Genomic DNA, 23,813 nt, shown 5'->3' with positions numbered 1-23,813 from the left:
GCAAGTTTTCTTTCAGGACTCTTGCACATGATCTTGGCGATCCTGCATGTACTCAAGGCATTCCATCTCGCCCTGATCCGGCGGTCAGCTCTTTCGGAAATTTCATTCTATATCAAGTATTTTTTGCAGGTATTTTTTGGAATCTCATCAGCTATTCCGTTTCCCAGAATCATTTTTGGCCTAGAACGCAGTATATATGCAGCCGCTTTCTGGCAGCCGCTACATCTAATCCCTGCTTCGCGAGACGCTGTATCCGCTCCAACTGTTTTCTGTAAGAAATTTTGCTAACAGCGGTACACCACACTAAAGCACCGTAAAGCGAAATTGACTTAACTATCCCCGTGCAACACCAATGCATGCGTCCAGGTGATAAGCCCTATGTGCACCCTAGCATCTTCTTAAATACATATAGTATATTATCACTCTCTCTTCCACGTTGAGTTTCCACATCAGTTTGCTATCCAAAATAACTCGCAGGTAATTGGTATGTTTCTGAATTGTTAACTCAACCATGTTGAGCTTCAAGGGTTTCCACGTCGGGATTTTGTACATTCTTGTAAAGAGTACCATATCCATTGGCCGATATCGCCCATTGGTGTATAATTTTTAGAGCGTTGTCCATAACGTCACTGATTGTGTTTAGGAACTTCACCGTCACTAGTATGTATGTATGTCGTCTGCATAGGATATTATTTTGGGTCCTTTCAAATTTCCACTTAAGCACTTTAGCTACAAGTTAACATAGGAGTGGTGACAGAGAAGTTCCTGTTTGCGCTAATCTGAGCAGTCTGGCTTCGTTCCATTCCGCGTTAATCTTCCTGAGATTAGTAGAGCTTTTATCCATGCTATGATGGCAGGTTCAATTCGAGCTGCTTCCAGACTGTTAACGATTGCGTTATTGGAGACATTGTTGAATGCTCCACTTAAGTCAAGAAAGACGCCCAGAACATATTCCTTATGATTTGGACATTTTTCTGTAGTTAGGGTTAGCGAGTGAAGTGCAGTCTCCGTTGATCTACATTTCGAATATGCGTGCTGTGCTTTCGATATGTTAGCCCATATAATATAGGCGTCTAAATACGACTTTTCCGCCTCTCTCCAAAGGGTAGGTACGTAATTAAGCAACAACCAATCTTTTAGATATTATGATCAGGTATATTACAAGTATCAGCGCTTTTGATACATTCTGCATAATGGCAGAAAAAAAACCGTCCATACCAAGGTATTTAAACGGTTCGGAGCCGTTGATTGCCCAAAGTATTTTGTCCTTCGTTATGAAGTGTCGATCGGGACGCACTCTACGCTACCTCCACCAGGTTGAAGATTTATGCGTTCGTACACCCTTGACCACGTCTACCAGTGATCCCTTACTGCAACCGGCTCCAGTATTCCACGACTCCCTCTTGGCTTTGCTAATTTCTATACCTGAGTACATCTTAATATTGATTCCAGAAATGTTCTACATCGGCCATCTTGCCAGTTTGAATAGCTTCTTAACACTTCGCCTACGTGATCCATGTTCCAGCTTGGGGGAAAGGTGCCCTCGATTTCTACTTCAGAAAAGTAGGGTTTACGAACCACCTTCCATCCTTCGACATTTTTTATTTCGCTAGTATACATTGTTACATTAAGTACGTTATTCGAGGAAGGAGCAATATATGCTACCTTTATACCTTTACTGTTATGTTCAGCGTGTTTTCATTGCTATGGGTCGGGTGGCGCTTCTTGAGAGGAAGGTACACGCTGCCTACTGCCCACGCCATACGGTGGAAGCAGCTACTTCTCCCACCGCCGTTTTGGCTGATATTCCAACCCGTTTCTTCTATCCCTAGCATTTTCTACCTACCACCAGGTACCTCATTAGCAATGGCAGAAGTAGATATACACGCCCTCCCCTAGTGTTATATGCCAAGCAAGTTACCAAAGAAAGAGGAGAATGGATACGTATCCATGCCTTAGCTAAACGCCTGCTCGCGCCACCAAGGCCTCCTTTAGAAACTAGTCCAGTTACCAAGCTGCGTTGGTGCCAGCAGCGACGTCTATTGCCCAGTCGGCAACTGTTAGGAGCGTATAGCTACGAGGATTTTCGCTGACCCAAAATTTTTTAAGATTAGGCGCTCATAAAAAATGATGCTTTATGATCACTTACAATAAGGGAAAACCGATAGGAAATAATCAAACTTTCCCATCATAAATTCTATACAAGCGATATCGGTAGAAAGAACGCAGTGTACAAGTGTCATCATACACAAGGGTTGTCTTCCTTCCACTGGATGATGACTATCTAAAAAGTTTATCTTGAATCCGACAGTCTCATAAGAATAGAAAATGTGCGATCGCCAAAAAGGATATTAACCTGACCGTTCGTTAAACTGTTTTTCCTTTTTAGCATCAGAGAGTCGACAAAACCAAAAACCAAAAATTAAACAACGATGGGTGGTATCAGTATTCGTACAGACAACATCCTTCTCTGTTTCACCGCTTTCTTAGACGAAGCAATCCAACTCCTGCAGGTGCATACGTAATCATAAGAGCATGCAACACACTCGCGGTCACTTTGGAAACGCTGTGGGCGTCATCATCATTTCAACATACACGCTTAATAAAGGCACCTAGGCAATTAAGCTATGATGACACACCACGAGTACCACCCACCAACCGAAAGCACAACATATTAAGACAACACCCCATACAACCCAAGCATATTAAGCAAAAGCATTTTTTCGATTTTTGTCGGAACAACCAGCAGTTTTCACGTGCTCCGTTGAAGACAACAAATTACAACTTTCGTTGTTGATTTACGTGAGTACCTGCCGGCGACGGCCTTACCTCACGGTGTTCCATAACACAACGAATCAGTACAATGCGTTGATAAGCGCCCCAAACAATACGAGCTATTTGCAAGTATAATATTTATTTGGATACCAGTGGCAGTGTCTGGGTCCACACTACCATCTTGGTATAATTCGAGGCCGACCTAAAACCTCTTCCGATTTCGGGTACAGAACCCAGGGTGTAGTTAGCTAATACGCCTGTTATCACGTGGAGAATCTTCAGGTCATCCGCACAAAGAAGATATTGAGACTTGCGGAAATGAATGACCACCCTGTGGAAAATCGATGACCATCCAGAAGTCAGCATTCAGCAAACATTTATCATCGCCATCCTGATAAAAACGTTTCTTTAAAAAGAACCACTTATTTTTGTTCGTTTTATATATATAAATAAATATATCTCAATCAAGAAAGTCCAAAATTCAAAGCCTTTTAACTTTTACTTGAAACTTGCACCGATGTCGTTTACGAAAATATTGAAAAGAATAGGTACCATCCAGAAATCAGCATTCAGCAATCATAAAACATCCACATCCTGCTAAAAGCGTTTCTTTAAAAAGAACCACTTATTTTTGTTATTTTTATATAAGTATATAAATAAATATATCCCAATCAAGAAAGTCAAACATTCATAGCATTTTAACTTTTACTTGAAATTTGCACCGATGTTGTTCACGAAAATATTGAAAAGAATAGGTACCAGGTGTGACCCTTGAAATACTCCGGATGACACCTCATATTTTATGGATACATGACTATCGACTTTAACTTGTAGTGGCCATCCGGTTAAATATGAAAGGATCCAGCTCAATGCTCTACCTTGTATACCGTAGTTACAGTAGAATATTATGGGATACTTTATTAAAAGCTTTACTGAAATCCGTGTAGATGGTATAGACTGCATGTCCATTGTTTTAAGTTCCAGAAGGTAGTTAACATAGATGAACAGGTTAGATGTTGTAGACCTTCCATCGATAAAGCCATGTTGCTTGCTGGAAATGATGTTTGTAAAAAGAGCAGGGAGCTGGTGGAGAATCATCTTCTCCAAGAGATTGGCAAAAGCTTTTTGAATACAGATTGGTCTGTAGTTGGCGACGTCTGACCCTGGACCGTCTTTGTGAATAGGACAGACATAAGATAGTTTCCAGTCTGTTTGGAATATTCCATCACGAAGTGAGATGCTGTAGATGTGAATAATGTGCTCGCTAAGACTTGTAGCACAGTGTTTTAGGAAGATATTTGACAGACCATCAGGACCAGCGCCTTTCTTCGTGTTTAGGGATACCAGTGCTTTATGAACGTTGTTAGTACCAACCTCGAGTTCCTTGATGATATGATTAGACGTAGATACATTTATATCCAATAGTAGGTAGTGGTGAGAAGCTTTAATGTAGACGCTCTCAAAAAGGGATGCGAACAAGTTGCTGATCTCTCAACGCCGAGATCAGACAAAAACCACGCCTTCTTTCCATATAACACAACTTAAATTCCATCTGATTCTTTCACTTTCCAGTATACAAATCAAGAACTAATCAGTATATCCGGATAAGACTTTGCACAAATTGATCGATTGACAGATATTGGAAATGTTGACTCCAGAGCCTATGGCTGACCTTTTGCTGAAAATATCGGCCAATCTGTGAAATGTATTTTGTTTTTAGTCAAAGTTTTAATTATATCAGTGTCTAATGGAAAGGTTAAATTTAGAGAAGTTTTGAATATTTGTTTGGCATTGAATTGAGATTTGTTTCATTGTCGATAACTCTTAATTTTGGAACGCCAAATTGGAAGGTTCTGGTATTATATTACGATAGCAAAAGTTATCTGCTTTTTATTGGATGCGTTTTTGAAAAGCGTCCGCATTCAACTCTTAAGAGCAAATAAAGGAGCTACGCGTATTTAGTGTAATCCCTTTTGAAAGGAAGTAGCTGAAAAATAGGAAAAAGGAAGTAGCTAGTAGATAAAACGGTACCTTAAAGTTTAGTGTAGCACTAATAACTTGCACTATTATTTTTTAAAATGCGCGTAAGGTGAATGTAAAATTTGGCTTAAATTCGAATATAATTATTATGATTTTGGACAATAATATTCCAGAACAAATGAATTTATATTCGGATCCCGATTAACAGTACACAGACGGAGCTGTGTCAAGTGAAACCAGGATCGATATTTGTCTGGAATCGAAGGTGTAAGGCGCTTGATCGCAATTGTATCCTCTCTGGTATTATGGTGGTATTCTTAGGTATGGTGTGTAGTAATAGGGTAAGCCAGTTTTTTCCCAAATGGAGTGGAGTCTATATGTATGGGGAGGCTTTGCTCATTTAAACAATACTATTAGGTTAAATAATGAAGCCTAGAACTCTTCGTTTCGGTTTCAAGTTGCACTTTCATATCACAGCGAGAGTGCACATTATTTGTTAGATATTCACGAAGTGACTTTGTTCATTTTATTCGAAAGCTATTATGTCGCCAATGTAGAGGTTACATATTCTACCTATATAGTTCCTTAAAATATTATCTTGGGAGCCATTTAAACTCATATTTTCTATTGTCACAGCATAGGTTGTCACTTTTTAATTCCTTTATGAAAAATAATTAATATTTCTTTATTGGGCAATGATTTCAAATAGTATGTCGAATATAGTGTTCGGCCGGACACGGTAATAAAAGGTGATCCATTTTGAGGTTCCCTAATTAAAAAAAACACATAAAATTCAAATCGAATGCGGAATGTTCATTATCACTCAAAAGAACATTATTTCGCATTTATTTTTTTAATATTACCTCTTTCAGATATTGGCTGCGGCTACGTCTCAAATGGTCCATCCGTTGAGTCCAATTTTCGATGACTCGTTACAGCATTTCGACTTGTAACTGGCGAATGACACACGAGTTATGTATAACGACGGCATGTACTGCACTACATCGCATGATCCGCCAATACGTGACTCAAACAGCAGACTCAGAAAGAAAAACAACTTTAGAGAGTAGAACTTTTTCAAAACGTCAATTTATTTTTGGAAAAATTAAAGAACTGAAAACAATCGTTTAAAAAGTGATATATACATGTGTATATATATAACAAAAAAACAAACAACCCAGTGTGATTCCTGAGACTTTCCTACTAAAAATCATACGCCAGTTGAAATAACTAAAAGAGAAGAGTCTTATAATAAACAGCAGTAGCAGCAAGCAACAGTAGCAGTAAGGGCAATACAAAAAATAACAACAGCAGTTGTACGTGGAGAGCATTAAAAATAGTAAAAGCGGCAAGTGAATGTTATAGATTCGAAGCATACCTTTATAAGGTTATATTAATTTATATTAAATAATATTACTAAAATAATTTGCAACCTCTAGCCGCAATTACCCAATTGTTGCAACTAAACGCCCAACAACAAAATACAACATTTAGGCAGAAAATTGAAAAAGATTTAAAATACTTGCAGCCATTCGAAGGTAATGCAAGAAAATTACCGGCGTTTATTGGGGCAATTGATAGGATATTAAATGATTACGTGGAACAACAACAGCTAGTTTTCAGAATAGTTTATAATTTAAAAATATTAGGTACAGCATAAAATTTTTTGACATTAAGTCCACCCGAAAATTGGGAAATGCGCAAAATAAAATTAAAACAGCACTTCAGGCCAACAAAAGACCAGATGACTTTGACCAACGACATCACCAAACTTAGGGTGGGAAGTATCAATGAACTTAGTAGAAAAGCTAAGGAAATAATTGATAATATTACGGAATATTGTGCATTAAGTGAGTCAGGAAACATAATGAAAGAAATATTTACAGGAGTGCTTATACAAAAGATAAAGCAACTAACAGCAGGGACGTCCGCCTATATGGTGCGAAATATAACGACATGGACACACATGACAAATACAATCCACAATTTCATAGGGCAGGACGATGGAAACTTAAACCCTATGTTTGTAACACAAAATAGATTTTTGGACTCATTTTCTCAAAATACTACAAATTTTAACAGTAACAGAAACCAGAATAATCAAAGAACAAACAACGATAGGAGACAAAATGGTAGTGAGCAAAATATTGATTGTTTCCAAAGTAATTCAGGACAATATCCCCGTAATAATAATTATTATTATTCACAAAATAATTCCGGACGATACACCCAAAGAAATACAAACTTTTCAAGGCAAAATATTTATCACCCAAATAGTCCCCACAGACAAACTTATTCTGGAAATTCAGGTCAAAATAGTCAATATCGTAGTAATAACGGTTACGGCAATTCTGCAAGGCAACCTGTACAGAATGGCACGCGGCAATCAAGACGCTCAAATTGACCAACACCCATGGCGGTTCATAACGTCCAAGCAGAGCAAAGGAATAAAATAACAACGAGGAATTTTTTACCAATCGGAAAATCAAAATAAAATTTTAATTTCAATCACTCTATTTAATAATAAATGGTGTGCATTAGTAGACCCAGGCTCTACCATAAGCATAATGAAAAGAGCGAGTTTCGAAAAGTAAAATTTACCAGTTTTAGAAAAAAATAAAACAATAATCAGTACACTGAATGGAGAAATAAGGGCGATGAACGAAAGAGTTAAGACACCATGTCCATTAGAATTTAGATACCCTCAAAATGCAAAAATGCGATGGTTAAAAATGGATTATAACAAGCCATACGACCTTATACTGGGGAATGATTTTATATTTACAAATGTGAAAACGATAAACATTGAAAACAAAGAAATGGGATTGAGAAATGGTGTCAAGCTTCAATTCCATACGAAAATTATGCAGGAGCAAGTTTACTCGTTGAAAGAAAGTGAAGTTAGTAACATTCAACTCGACCATTTAAACTCAGAAGAAAAGATAAAAATAAGTGAAATATTAAAAAAGTACGAACAGCTAATTTATAAAGAAGGAGATGATCCGACAAACACGAATACCGTTGTTCATGAAATTAGAACAACAACGGATCAGCAAATTAATTCCCGAATTCACAGATTGCCCCCCAAACATGCGGACGAGGCGGAAAGGCCAATTGAAGAAATGGAAAAGCAAGGAATAATAAGAAAAAGTCGAAGCAAATACAGCTCACCAATAATAATTGTGCCAAGGAAATCAGATAGTTCCGGTATAAAAAAATTTCGTCAATTACTGTTGACGATAAATATCCCCTGTCGAATATTGATGGAATTTTAGATAAATTGGGCAAAGCACAGTACTTTAGCACTATAGATCTAGCTAAAGGTTACCATCAGTCCCTAATGGCAGAGAAGGATATAGAGAAAACAGCTTTTGTGACTCTAGCAGGCCTGTATGAATGCGTCAGGATGCCGTTTGGGCTTAAAAATGCTCCAGCCACTTTTCAGAGACTAATGAACGACATCCTAAGGGAACATATTAATAAAATAAATAAAAATTTCAAAGTTTTAGGAAAATAACCTAAAAATCCAAGCAAATAAGTGTTGTTTTTTAAAAAGAGAAACCGAATTTTTGAGCCACGTTTTGACAAAAGACGGTATTAAGCCCAACCCAGAAAAAATTTTACCCATTTTAAATTTACCAATTCCAACAACAGAAAGGCAATTAAAAGGGTTTTAAGGGACCACAGGCTATTATAGAAAGTTTATTAAAGATTACTCTAGAATAGCTTCCCCAATGATAAAATATTTAAAGAAAGATAACACAATAAATCCGAGAGATCCTCAATATATAGCCAGCTTTGAAGATTTAAAAACTTATCTCATCACATCCAATTTTAAAATTTCCCGAATATGACAAAAAAATTACAATTACTACGGATGCAAGCGATTACGCTATTGGAGCTGTTCTTTCACAGCAAGGACAACCAATATGCTTCATCTCAAGAACACTAACCAATCATGAGCAGAAATATGCGACGACAGACAAAGAATTCCATGCAATCATGTATGCAGTGACTTATTTTAGACCATACATATACGGAGCAAAATTTAAGATAGTAACTGATCACTGCCCGATTAAGTATCCAAATAACAAGTATAAAGGGAAAGAATTTGCACCACGACATCAAAGGTCGCTTCTAAAACTCCAGGAGTGCAATTACGAAATGGAGTATGTAAAGGGTAAAGACAACGTAGTAGCGGACTTCCTAAGTCGAATTGAAAATTCGCCTCAAATAACAGATGGGAACCGCGATGAATCAAATTTAGAAATGTCGAAGTACATTCTGCGGAAGAAGAACTGCTAGAACACTTTGTAATCAAGGAAGAAATAGTGAATAAACATAAAGTTCAAATCATATTAACGTACAGTCCAAAATTTTAAATGCAGAGGCTTCATGGGAAAAAGATGATAGAGATCAACCCAATGGAGGAAGAGTACATAATAAAAGAGGTGTTAAGTCGGCATATTAAAGTAAAAGGATGTGTCGGCATATTCTCAGAAGTCACTGAATCTGATTATCATAAAACTCAGATATTAATGATTTCGATGTTTTCACATGATAATAATGTTAAATTTGTCAAATGTACAAACAGGGCAACAGAAATAGAAAAAGAAGAAGATTTACAGAAGCAAATCTCACTTTACCATAGTAATAAGTCAATGCATAGTGGAACTTACAATACACTTAAGGACTTAAAATATACTATCCCAAATTCAAAGAGCACATACAGTTAATAATAAATAACTGTGAAAAGTGCCAAAGAGTTAAGTATGATAGGAAACCGATAAGACCAAAGCTTAAACTAACAGAAGACCGACCGGATATAATTAGGCATTTAGAAATAATAAAGGGGAATACTCACAACGCAATAGGAAATATAAATAAACAGATCTTTATAAATGATCATTTTAATGACTCAATTAATCTAATGAAAACAATTATAGAAAAGGACAGGTCTAAAATCTTAAAAGAATTAAATCAGATATTGAAAGGAAAATTCACGAAATTCAGGATAATATAGCTGCGGCTAAAAACAATTTGATACATCCCGGAATGTTAACAAAAGAAGAAATAGATGGGTTCGATATTGATTTCTATAAATTGAAATTAGCCAAAATAGGAGTAGTGTCATACAAAGAGGAAGCATTAATATTCGCTATACAACTCCCAAGAAGTTTTTTTAAAGAAAATGTAAAATTTATTACGCCATTACCTAATAAACAAAACTTGCAAATAAATCAAGAAGATGAATTAATTGTAATAATAATTAAAGAACACTATGTGTATAAGGAAAATACTGTATTTAAAAAATTAAAACCAAGCAGGAATTGTATCTTTTCCGATGATTGTGAATTGTATAACAATATAACACTAATTCAAGAAATAAGTGAAGACGCTTTAATAATAAAGAATGCACATAATGAAAGTCTCATTCAGACTTGTGATGAAAGAAACTTCACTTTTCAAAATAATTATATTATAAATTACGCAAATTGTAAAATAAAGATTAATCAAGAAAGTTTTAATAACAACAAAACAAAATTTATTGAGAAACTTGTACATCCTGTGAAGATCTTGAATCAAACTTATGAAACAAAAATAAATTTTGATACTATAATACTAAATAATTTTAAAAACATTAGAGAAATAGAAGAGTTAGAATGTCATAAGAACATAACTTATGGCATTAGCGCCACCGTAATTATAATTACATTAATAAGTGTAACTATTGTTATTCTCATTTTTAAAAAAAAATATTAAAAATAATAATAATTTATAAAATTATAAATAAAAGAAGTCAGGAGACTTCTCAGAGTGGCTCTGGGGGAGTTATGTATAATGACGGCATGCACTGCACTACATCGCATGATCCGCCAATACGTGACTCAAACAACAGACTCAGCATATTTTGAGCTTGTTGAAATGTGCGGTACAGCCGGACATAGCAGCAAGCTCGAGTTGCCGATCTGGTTTGAAGCCAGTCTGATTTGAGAGCCAAAAAAAACGAGTTGTGTTTCGGGTCTTGAGTGGTTATTACTAAATATATAATTCGCGTGATATTTTGCTCCTAGAAGGCCTGAATCGATTTAGATTTTAGACTTTACATATATCCACACGAAAAATTCTAGCAATGTGATATCACACGACCCTGGTGGCCAATCGACCGGCCCAAAACGTGAAATTATTTACTCACCGAAGTGTTCTCTCAATTGTGTCCTCTACATTGATTGATGCAATATGTGGGAAGTGGAGCCGTCTTGTTCAAATCACGAGCTTCAATTTCAGGCATCAACTAGTCGGTTATCATGTCGCGATAACAGTCGCAATTGACGGTTACGTTCTCATCGGCGTCATTTTAAAATAAATATGGACCGATGATTCCACCGGCCACACAACCACACAAACTACACCCAACGGTTGTTTTTTCTGGATAATATGGCAGCTCTTGAATCTCTTCAGGTTGATCTTTGTCACAAATGCCGCAATTTTGCTTGATTACATACCCATTGAGCCAGAAATGGGCCTCATTGCTGTTAAGAGGCAAGTTCAGGCATCCATTTTCAGGTACCTGCATGTGACATATAAATTTTTCATGGTGGTTATGAACCCCGTCCTTCCGACGTATGTATACAGCCGTTAACATAAACCATCCAAAATTATCGAATGCACAAAAATTTTATCACCTCCAATACAAAACAAAAGGTCAAGCAGGCGTAATAGTAAAACAGTTCGCACTAAATGACGATAATTTCAGTTTGCCTTGGGAAGCTCTCCGGGGCAAGAAATGAAAGATTTCCTGTACAAAATCGCAGAAAGGGTAGACCAAACAATAGTTAAAACGAAAAGTGTTCAACACGACCTAAATCGAAGCTTCAATAGACCCCAGACCAGTAGCAAAAACAATTTAAATAGAAGCTTTTTTAAAAATCAATCGTTCACATCCGAACAGTATAAACAAACGTCATGCGAACTGCGTACAAGAGGGCATAAGCTCAAATTTTGCAATATATTCAAAAAATTTAATATTATCGGCCAAAACGATTTTGTAAAAACAAAAATACTTCATATGCGCATACACTTAAAAAGTGCGCAAGCAAATTTAATTACGTGTATTGTCATACACGCCATCATTTAATTCTTAATTTCAACATATTTTCCAGGTCACCCCTAAGCAGCGCAAATTTGAAAAGAGCCACGGGTTTAGTTGCAACATCAAATCCCGAAAATTGCCAAAAGGCACCATGCTGCTCCAAGGAGAACTGTTTGAACTTAGGGTCTTAATAGACCAAGGATCACAACGTCCATGTATAGCGTCTAGATCACAAAACAGGCTGCAACTGCCAACAAAACTAGCTAATTTTGACATCACGGGAATAAGTGGAAGAGTAGTCCAAAACTCAAACAAAACCTGCCCCATCACCCTAATTTCCCCCAACAAGGATAAGCCCATTCAGCAGAAGCTATTGTCTTACCGCAACTAATAAATATGCTTCCAAGCTTTCACATAAATAGGAGGCATTGCCAAAGGTTTCACACCTAAAGCTATTAGATCCCAACTGCATCACCTCCGCTCAAATAGATTTTCTGTTAGGCAGCGATCTAATACCACAGATAATACACGATGGTATTGAGAAGTTTTCAAACACACTTCTGGCACAAAATACTATTTTTGGTTGGTAATTAGAATAATTACGGAACCAGTAAACACCATGATAACTCTAGTTGAGGAAAGCTCAATGAATACCCCAATTCACCATTAAAGAAATTTTGGAAGTTAGAAGAACTCCCCCCCATATCAATCACAACCCCTGAAGATCAGAATTGTGAAGACTTTTACAAAGCCACAACCACATGATGATTTAGCGATATTCCCGTCCTTTTTGTTAGGTGTCTTCGTGCATGATGTACTCAGGGATTGAGTGTGGTGGTGTCATCATGTGTAGTGTTCTCAATGTTGAGTGCAGTGTGAGGTATTTCATTAGGGTGTGCCAGTTTTACCCGAGTAGAGTGGTGTGTATATGTAGGGGTGGCTTATCTCATTTAAACATCCTGGGCCCCCTAGGCGAATATTTTGCCTAGTCTTTCACGTTTATGCTTATATAGCATGTATTTCGCCGTGCTGCTGGTTGAGTAGCCGAGGGCGCGGCATACATTGTGATAGAGTTATATCCATAATTATGTATGCATTTTGGTATGCATTTTGCGTGCAAAAGATATGTAACTTTATTTTGCGGTTGTATTTGCTTTTCGTACTTATTGTATTAGTGGTTGTTTCTTTTATAATTTTATTATTTGTATTGTTTGTTTAAAATTTCTTTACCATCGGTTTATTACGGTTAGCGACTCCACGCCTGCCTCAGATACGGCCAGAATGGGTGCTCCTTTGAAAACTTTTGAAGAGGGATCTTGCGAGAGTGAGATTTGTTATTTTCGCTCACTTTTTTGAAGTGAGATTTGCAACTTTCTCAAAAGTTTCGCATAACCTATACATATGATGAGCGCTTTGATAGATGCGATGAGTGCGAGTTTTGCTTTTTTTAAGTCTGGGTGTTATGGGGATCCCTTAACTTTAATTTTGAATTGTATTTGATTATGAAAATTTAGGCAACTATGAGGCCCTATAGTATGAGAGGTGTCGATTTTTTGACGAGAATCCGTAGATTCGGATTTCGTTAAGATTGTTTGAGGATTGTGACAATTTTTCTAAGTGGAGAAGAATTAGGATTTTCGCTTGTATCATAATTGGCGAAAGCCATCCTGCCGGGTCAAAATTGTTATTGCGGATAATGCGGATATTGGTCCAGTGAGATATGAAAATTGTTCAGATATCGCATTCCATTGGATCCCCTGTATTTTTGTTGTACTGCCATTTTCGAGTTTAAGGAAATTAGAGTACAAAAAATTTTCTTTTTGAATATTTAATAATATATCTGGATGATTTGGTTGAATTATATATAAATTTTTCAACATCTTCAAGCATTATTTGCGGTATAAGGTCGCTGCCTACTATTATATCTATTTGAGCGGGGGTATTGTGGTCTGCTAGCTTCAGGTGTGAAACCTTTTGCAATGCTTCCTATATATGTGATAGCTTGGAAGCATATTTATTAGTTGCGGTAAGACAATAGCTTCTGCTGAATGGGCTTATCCACGTTGGGGGAAATTAGGGTGATGGGGCAGATTTTGTTTGAGTTTTGGACTACTCTTCCACTTATTCCCGTGGTGTCAAAATTAGCTAGTTTTGTTGGCAGTTGCAGCCTGTTTTGTGCTCTAGACGCTATACATGAACGTTGTGATCCTTGGTCTATTAAGGCTCTACGTTTGTAGAGTTCTCCTCGATGTTCGATGGAGCTGACTGCTGTGGGTAGTAATACGCTATTTGGTATTTCGCTATATAGCGTTTGAGTGTTGTGTGCCTTTGAGCAACATGGTGTCATTTGGCAATTTTCGGTATTGTAAATGTGCTGTAGTGAAGCATTGTATGATGTCTTTTTCGACAGTAGATGCAATTGAATCTGCTTTTGCAATTTTTATGAGTATGCGTATGTGACAAGTAATTTGTACATAATCTTTTTGATCTTATAAAATTGTTTCTTTCGTGAATTTCTAATTTTTGAAATATCGCGCAAGATTGTAGTTTGGCCCTCTTGTGCATAGTTCGCATGACGTATGTTTTTTTTGTTCGGATGTGAACGATTGCGTTTTTTAAAAGCTTCTGTTTAATTTGCTTTTTGCTACTAGCTGGGGTCTATTAAAGCTTCTTTTTAGGTCGTGTTGAATAATTTTTGTTTTAATTCGTTCTTTATCTACTCTTTCAGCGATTTGATACTTGGTAGTTTGAAAGTCTTTCATTTGTTTCCACGAGGGGCATTTCTTTCGTGATGAGAGCGATTGCTCCCATAAAAGTAACGATTTTTCTGGTAATGTTGCAGTGCATATATTTACCAGAATAGAGTCCCAGCTGTCTGTGGGAATATTTTGTGTCGTTAAAACCGACAAACAATTAGAAACAGTGGATTGTAGTTTTATAAATTCTTCACTTGTTTCTTTTGGGTTTTAGGCAAGTTTATTAGTGCCGTTACTTGTTTATTGACCAATATTCTTTCATTTTTGCATATCTGGATTTTAGAGCTTCCCAAGCCAAATTAAAATTGTCGTCATTTATTGCGAACTGTTTACTATTACGCCTGCTTGACCTTCTGTTTTGTATCGGTGGTGATAGAATTTTGTGCTTGTGATAACTTTGGATGGTTGATGTATACGGCTGTAAACATGTCCCGGAAGGACGGCCATTCTTCAAAACCTCCATGAAATGTTTCTCACATGCCGGCACCTCGAGGTGGACGATTTTGTACTTGTGGCAGTTCTACTCGCTAATGGAGAGTAGGTGCAATATCTTTTATTAGTTTTAACTGATCGGAGAAGCTACAAAAGCTATGAGCTTCAACCTGGTCTAAGAAATTTTCGTATATTGCGTAAGCCAATGATTTAAAATTTAGTGGTAGATCTGAATCGTCAGATACTACTATAGCGTCATGAGCCGCTTGGAGACGAGTCCAAAAATTGTTAAGATTTTGGTTTTTGATTTCTAATAGCGATTCAGGGATGTCTTGAATCGATGAAGATGAAAATCGAATGCAGTATCGTATTAATCTGTTACTCTCGGGAAAGAATTAGGCAACCTGTTTTAAGCGTGTAGCTTCTGCAGGTGTAGGTTGATTTTTGTTGTTATTAACAATTTTTGTTATGTTATTTATTACTATATGTGTCAAAGTTAGTTAAAATTTTTTCAGTGTAAGCTGATTTGAATGCAGCGATAAATGATACTTATTTATGAAATTGAGAGCTCGTTGAAGAGATCAATACACTTTGTACATAAGTATGCACGGATTGTTTGTGCATAGCATGTATGTTTATTTTCTAATACAATTGAGAGCTCATTGAAGAGATCAATGTGCTTTTAGTTGTACGCAATCCTGCTTGTTTTTGTTTGCCAAAGAACAAGGGGTATTGCCGGATAATTGCCAATGTGGACTTTGAAAATTTGTATATATGTATTAATATGTACGACGTCCGGTGTGTGTAACGTGAGTACCTGCCGTCGACGGCCTTATCTCACGGCGCTCAAAAGCACAGCGTATCAATACAATGCGTTGATCAGCGCCCCGAAAATGCTAGGCATTTTTCAGTACCGATTGGTAGTGTGGAATGAACACACTACACACCTTGGTGAGGTTCGAGGCCTATCTAAAACCTCTGCCGTACTTTGGGTCCGGCACCCGGTTGCAATGCAACTCCACATTCAACTGACAAAACGTCAGTTCTTCCCGCATTTGGGTATAAACCACAACCACCACGATACTCCCCGAAGGGCCAGTCCGCACGAGCAGGTTGGAGCGAACTCCAAGGGCCCCTGCTCCCCGTGGTACCAGAATTAAGTCTCCGGTCAGACCTCGTAGCCGAAGCTACTACCAGTTGAGCCTCCATACAGCTCTGGACTGGTAACCAAGGGTTGAACCCCATACGCACATTACACGTACACACCTTTCATACAAGAAGCTAACCCTAACTCACAGTTAAACGCCTCCGCCGCCTAAACAATTCACGCGCAAACGACCCTAACTGTTCGGCATTCCGACTGGTGGAGATCACACCGCTAACATCTAACCGTCCATCAGTCCAGCTAATCCCCATACCCCCTAGATCCCTAATGTCCAAGTACATCGGGCACTCCGTGATCATGTGAACCCAGTCTTCACATCGCGCCCCACACAAACACCCCGACCTATCAGAAAGGTGCCTCTGATGCAAAAATGCATTCAGAGGACCATGCCCCGTTAACAAAAAACCCAGACTCAGACAAAATCTGAAGTCTGGGTAACCCTCAACGAACCTAACGTCCCGGATGTACTCATAAGTCACCCGACCGTTAGGACTATTGTCCCAACGGTCTGGCCACCTACTCCTAACCCTATCATCTAGAAGCCTCTTGCTCCCTAGCCTCTTGACTTGCGTCACATACCTGATGCTGACCCCATTCACCCGGAAAATCGGTGGACGAACCGGCGACAATCTGCCCTTAAGCAGCATTGTCACCGTTTTGTCCATCGATATGTCAACCCCACCCCCTAAACCCCAACTATTTACTTTATTTATTTATTTATTTCTAAAAATTGTCCTCCAGCCCGCTCTAACTCCAATCGCGATCGACCTTCAGCCAGAAGGAGAAGGTCGTCCGCACACGCACAAAATTTACAGAGGGGCTCGAGCTGTCCAAGCGGAGAGTCCATCATGAGGTTCCAAATATTTGGACCGCAGATGGATCCCTGTGGGCAGCCACGAACCACTCCGGTCTCCACACTCCCATTCATTCCGACTAGAGAGGCTTTTCTGTCCGAAAAGTAACTCCGCCAAAGAGTAATTTCCGGACAGCCAAGCTCCTCCAACCGTTGCAACACTCGATCCCAGCTTAGGTAATCAAATGCCCCCTTGAAGTCAACAAATATGCCAAGGACATATTTGTTGACATCCTCCCTATTAGCACCCTGAACGTAGAACCATGCATCCTCTACACTGCGTCCTTTCCTGAACCCATACTGCCTATCCGACAACATACCACGCGTTAGCTCCTGAAGCCGTTCTACCATAACTCTTTCCAGCACTTTTCCAAGTACTGGAAGAAGACTGATGCCCCTATAAGAACGAGGATCGCTTCTGATCTTATCCGGGGACTTCAGGAGAGGAACAACAGTTACAGGTATATTAATTGCCGTTTGTTTACATAAATATGTTTATATACATATGTATGTATGTCCGCACAGCGAAGAGAGCGCGAAAGCGAAGTGAATATTATGGTATTCTCCCGTATGCACTTTGGATATAGTATGTTTGTCAATTTGTAATAAGTTATCAATGTTTTATGTTTATTATGCACTTTGTTAATGTTTTTAGTGTGTATACATATAAGTATATGTTTATATGTATAGTGAAAATATTTATAGAGAAATATGAATATTTGCATATATGTATTTTTTTCCTCTTTTTGTATTTTATATTAGAATTTTGATTTATACTTGTGCCTTTGCTTATTTAGTTTATGCAATCCGGCTTATTGTTTTTTTTTCCAAACATAAGGTTGGTATTGTTGGGAAATATTAGAAAGTAAATACTTTAATGTTTTTTTTTTTTGTTTTTTGTTAAATTGGTGTGATTGAAAACAAAAGCGTAAGCTTATTTAGGCATAAGATAAGTATATACAATCAGTTGGGTTAAATGGATTTGTTATTACTAGTTTTATATTTAATTATGTAAAACTGTAACTTTAGGCATATCTTACATATTATAATTATAATCAATATACAATAATCATAAATGGCATCCATACAACTCACTTTATCGTCCCTCAAATGGGGTTTTGTTTTTTTTTGGGGGGGGGAGAATACATGTATGTTTGTGTATGAAGTTGTAACACCAATTCCTTTTTTCCTCTTCTTCTGAAGTCTTCCAGCAGTATTACGTTGTTTGTTGTTTAAACAATTTGAGTTTCTGTGTTGAAATCTGCGACCGGTTTTTGTTTTAATTGGTTAAAATGTTTGTATTTTTTTGTTTTTGACACTAAAGTATGCTTGTTTTTGTTTGTTATTTTCTCACCACAACATTACTTTGTACATAAATATATATTTTATATACCAACATATGTTAATCCACTATGTGTTTGTCACCACTTTTTGTTTCACTGCACTCTTTTCGTTGGTTTTGTTTGTTATACCTCTATATCCTGTCACTATAGCTTAGTTTGTTGTATGCATGTTGTTTCTTCTTCTTTTTTTGTGTGGTCACTGAACTTTGTGCTAGGTATACATAATAATGAATTTTATTTTCACGTATATTTCTCCACCACACCACACTGTTTGTATAAGTGTTTTTTTAATAAGATTTATATATATTTTCCGAGATGCCTTTCTTTAAGGCCCGAAGGATCATGAACAAATTTGTATTTAATACAATAGGGAGTACATCCCACTTTATCTTCACTTGTATAATTATAAGTAATTAAAATGCACAATTTAGTTTACTATTCGAATTTTATTATTAAATATTGCACAATAGAATTCCTTAAATTTAAGTTTATATATTATCGGATCGATGTTGTCCAAAAATAAATGTGTAGATCCAAAAACAGTTGTCGAATCGATAGGGTGTTGCTCGCAGGATCGCTTTCGTATCGAGAAGTTAATCAGACGCTCAGGCCCGTAAACAAAACGAATGTTTAAGATGTGGGGAGTGCTGTCGCGTCGAAAAGATTGTGCTGTCTAATTGTATATAGCGAATGATGATTTAGCGATGTTCCCGTCCTTTTTGTTGGGTGTCTTCGTGCATGTTGTACTCAGGGATTGATTGCGGTGGTGTCTTCATATGTAGTGTTTTCAATGTTGAGTGCAGTGTGGTGTGTTTCATTAGGGTGTGCCAATTTTACTCTAGTAGAGTGGTGTGTATATGTAGGGGTGGCTTATCGCATTTAAACACTACTTTTTTTTAAATTTGCATATATTCAAATACTTATTCAACGGAGATGTCGAAAAAATGTATAAGCAAATAGTCGTACATAAAGACGATCAAGATTTTCAGTGAATTATTTTCTGAAAATCCCCCAATAGTCCCCTACGCGACTATAAATTAAAAACAGTTACAGTTAGAATTGGCAGAAAACACCAAGTCAGAATTTCTTCTGGAAACCCAGATGACAAAAACACAAACGTAGGTAGACGATATCCTCTCTGGAACTCACAGTCTTCCACAAGTATACGAGTCACTATCACAAGTGGTACAAGTCCTCAAAACCGCAGGGTTTCCGTTGTAAAAGATAACGGCAATTCACTCTAATATTTTAAAAAATATACCAAATGAAAATGTTTAAAATTTTTCTAATTGCTAATTTCCTTAAATTTGAAAAGTAAAGTACAACAAAAGCTCTAAGCATCCAATAGAATGCGATATCTGATCAGTTTTCATACACCACAGGGTCAATATCTGCTTTATCCGCCATAAAGAAGCGACAAATTCTATCCCCTGTGGTAAAACCTTTCGACTCCGCAAGATGGCTTTCGCCAATTATGATACAAGCCAAAATCCCAATACAAGAATTGTAGCTAGATGGAGCCGACTGGGGGTTTGCGAGCAATCTAAATGATATCTCACAGATACAAATCCCACGATGAGTAAATTATGTCCCAACTACATGCTTCTGAAAAGGCATGTTGCGCAACTATATATGTTCGCACACAAAGCGACACTGCGACACCAAGCCACTTACTAACACAGAAAAACCACCACAATGCATGTTTGTTTTTAATCGAACGTCTTAAATACTTGACCTAGTAGGATCAGCCACTTGGCAACATGTAGCCAGTGCTGACAATCCTGCTGATCTAGGTACAAGAGGGTGCAAACCACTGAACCTTGTCCCCACCCAGAATCGCCTGATTCTTGGCCATAATTGCCCATGCGCAATATAATTGCCCCAGAAATTCGAAAAATTGACTACTTTTACACAACATTGCAGGATAATGACATCCTCGAGCGATTTTCCTCGTAGCCCTGAGCACTCAGGTTAATCGCTTACATGCTCAAGTTCATAGAGCGACTCAAAATTAAACTTAAGGGAGTGACCTCATTATATTCCCAATGCGATACGGTGACGCACCTAGACTTACAAAAGGCAAAGGTCGCTCTTATCGCATCTACTCAAGCGCGTTACTTCAGCTGCGAAATATCATTACTAAGAGAATCGAAGCCGATAAATAAAAGAAGCTCAATCTTAGTACTTAATCCATTCATAGACACAAAAGGTCTACTTCGTGCGGATGGTCGGCTTGACAATTCAAGCCTGGCGTATAACGAACGTCATCCATTGTTATCCCAAAAAATCGCAACTTTCCACCTTATACCTTAGCTATGCCCACGTGCTATTGCTACACGCAGAACATCAACTCATGCAAAAAATAGTCCGTCAAGAGTTTTCTATCCCAAGACTCAAGCCCAAAATAAAGAAATGCATCTTCACATGCAACTTCACTATACCTTTCTCAATTACAAGCATCGATTTTGAGGAGCTCAAAGAGCCACAGAAAAGCAGTTCGTGAATTTTGTCAAACAAGTCCCACCTGAGATTGTACAAAAGTACGCTCCCCAAGGTATTAACAGCAGTTTATCCCTCCAAGCGCTCCTCATATGGGTGGTTAATGGTAATCAGCTGTAAAAGTCTTCAAATCCCACTTTAAAAAAGTAGCTGGAAACTACAAATTGAATTATGAAGAATTTGCAATATTACTAATTCGCATTGAAGCCGTTCTCAATTCACGGCCACTAACTACACTCTCGCACGATCCAGGGCACTTTCTAAAAAGAGCAAAGTAAATGGGAAAGAATTAAAATTCTCAATCATGATTTCAGCCGCCGATGGAGGGAGGACTATAAAAAGAACCTTCATAAAAGGCACCGCTGGAAAACTCCCGAAAAGGCGCCATTAAATATATACATATCAACACATAAAACAGGAGCGAAATTAATACAACAAAAAACAACCAAAAACCCCTAAGAACATCCCAGGAAAGGATTTGGATGCATCCACAGGGAGTCCACATACAATGTATATAATAATATAGTCCCAAAAATCCCTTGGCGGATATTCAAGTGAGTCGTATCAATTCCATTTTGTATTTGATTTCTGCAGGGTATATGTATATTTATAACGGTTTATATTTAAGTTCAAGCCGGTTTGAATTACAAAAAAAAACGGTTGCCAAACGGTTTAAGTTTTTCGGTAAAAACCGAAATACCGCAAATACAACAGTTTAGTATTATACATAATACATATAATATACATACATATACATATGATTTTTTTTTTTGTTTTTTTTTTACAAAATACTTAGAACTATTAATTATCAACATAAATCAGTTATACATATTTTTTCTTTCTTTTAAATTGGCTTTTGTATTTTCATACTTTCCTGTTTTTAAACTTTACTACATGATGTTCCCCATCACATTCGGTTTGAACAAGCCGTACTTTTTTATAAGGGTTACTAATCTTATCTAATCTTTTCCTAGAGGTTTCGGCGCTAACAAAATACGTATCTATTTCTTTTTCTTGTCGGTTTTGATTTATGTTATTTATCCTTCTTCTTTTAATTAATTGGGGATTGGTTTTGGATGTTTTCTATTAAAAAATATATTATACGGACTTTCACCTGTAGTGGAATGAGAAATAATATGGTTGTAGGTAAATAATGCTTGTTAAATTTAAAGGTATTTCAACTCTTTATCTCTAGAACTACAAATAATTCGCAATTTTTCATTCATTGTTTTATGAAACCGCTCAATGTCACCAATACCAGTTTTCCCAGTTGTGACTTCGACTGCTATATTCAATTGTTGACACCACTGCTTTATGGCAACATTATTGATACCTTGGTCCTGGTCTAGTTTTAATGCCTTCGGAGGTCCCATAAAATTAAAAATCTTTAGGAGGGCTTTCTTAGTTTCTAACCAATTTAAAGCTGATACTTTTTCAGCTGTCGCAAATTTGGAAAACAAATCAATACATGTTAGATAATTTTCATCATCCCATTTCCAAAAGTATACTACAAACTTTTCTCGAGTCTCATATACAGGAGGCGTAACTTTAAAAATTATTTTCTTTACCTGGAATGTATTTAATATCAAAATCGTATTCAATCAACCTAATCTTCCACCGTTCCAGTTTTGCATTTGGCTCTTTGAAATTATGTAACCATTGCAGAGGGCGATAATCACTATTTATTAAGAATTTTCTGCCGTATAAATACGGTCTAAAGTATTTCGTAGCCCATTCCATTGCCAAGAGCTCTTTTTCTGTTGCCGAATAATTCAACTCATGTTCATTAAGTGTACGGCTGGCGAAACAGATCGGATGGCCATTTTGACTTAACACTGCTCCTAATGCTACATTAGAGACGTCTGTCGTTAACGTAAATAACTTCTCGTAATTTGGATACGCTAGGAACGGCTCTTTTGTTATTAATAACTTAATAATTTCTATGGCTCTGATAAATTCTTTATCTGAACTATTCACCACATTGCCTTTCTTTGGGCAATTCGTTAAAGGTTTTGTTATTTTTGAAAAATTTTGAATAAATTTACGGTAAAATCCCGCTAAACCCAAAAATTGTTTTATTTCCTTTTCCGTTTTGGGAATTGGATAATTTAAAATTGCCACGACTTTATTTGGATTTAGTTTTATGCCAGTAGGGGTAATAACATTGCCAAGAAACTCGGTTTCTTGTTTTAAAAATTCGCTTTTATCCGGCTTTACTTTTAGATTCGCTTCAGCTAATCATTGAAACATTTTATCGAGCGATTCGATGTGCTCTTGCAGAGATGTACTGAAAACTACTATGTCATCTAAATAAACCATGCAATCTTTCCCAATTAGACCTTCCAAAACTGTATTCATCAGCCTTTGGAAAGTGACTGGTGCATTTTTTAAACCGAATGGCATTCTCGAAAATTCGAAGTGGCAATTTTGAGTAGAAAAAGCAGTTTTTTGTCTATCTATAGATCCATTTCGATTTGGTGGAATCCTTGCGCCAAATCAATTGTTGTGAACTATAGATATTTACCTAACCTGTCATGTATCTCGTCCATATTTGGAATCGGGTACTTGTCATACACAGTGATATTATTTAACTTTCGGTAATCTACAACGATTCTCCATTTTTCTTTACCTGAAGCATCTAGCTTTTTAGGCACCATTCAAATGGGTGCAGAATAAGGAGAAGTACTGTGGCAAATTATTTTTTGTTCTAGCTTATCTTTTATCTGTTTATTTACTTCCATTTTATGTACTTCTGGGTATCTATAAGATTTAACATATATTGGATCTTCATGAATAGTTTTAATTTTTTGTTTAATTTTGTGAGTGAATGTAAGTTTCTCACCTTCTTTGTAAAATAAAGTTTTGTGTTTCAGCAGCAATTCATTAAATTTTTGCGATTCTTCATTATTTAAATGGT

At 37.0% G+C, this 23,813-nt stretch overlaps 1 protein-coding gene across 11 annotated transcripts in view; it reads right to left on the bottom strand.

The window, feature by feature from the left end:
• Ndae1 (Na[+]-driven anion exchanger 1) overlaps nucleotides 1-23,813 on the bottom strand; it is a 710,325-nt gene that overhangs the window by 1,096 nt on the left and 685,416 nt on the right. For 10 of the 11 annotated variants that reach the window (XM_070106543.1, XM_070106544.1, XM_070106542.1 and 7 more), the window contains one exon: nucleotides 5,619-5,795. The exons of the other annotated variant lie outside the window; for it this stretch is intronic. In XM_070106543.1, the coding sequence (XP_069962644.1) occupies nucleotides 5,648-5,795 (148 nt within the window). In that variant the 3' untranslated portion in view covers nucleotides 5,619-5,647. Of the gene's footprint in view, nucleotides 1-5,618; nucleotides 5,796-23,813 lie in introns of those variants that run through there. 11 annotated transcript variants of the gene reach the window in all.

This window comes from Bactrocera oleae, chromosome 3, assembly GCF_042242935.1.
Source record: "Bactrocera oleae isolate idBacOlea1 chromosome 3, idBacOlea1, whole genome shotgun sequence".
Taxonomy (NCBI): Eukaryota; Metazoa; Arthropoda; class Insecta; order Diptera; family Tephritidae; genus Bactrocera; species Bactrocera oleae.
The sequence above is the reverse complement of the archived record's forward strand: the minus strand, read 5'-3'. Positions and strand labels throughout refer to the sequence as shown.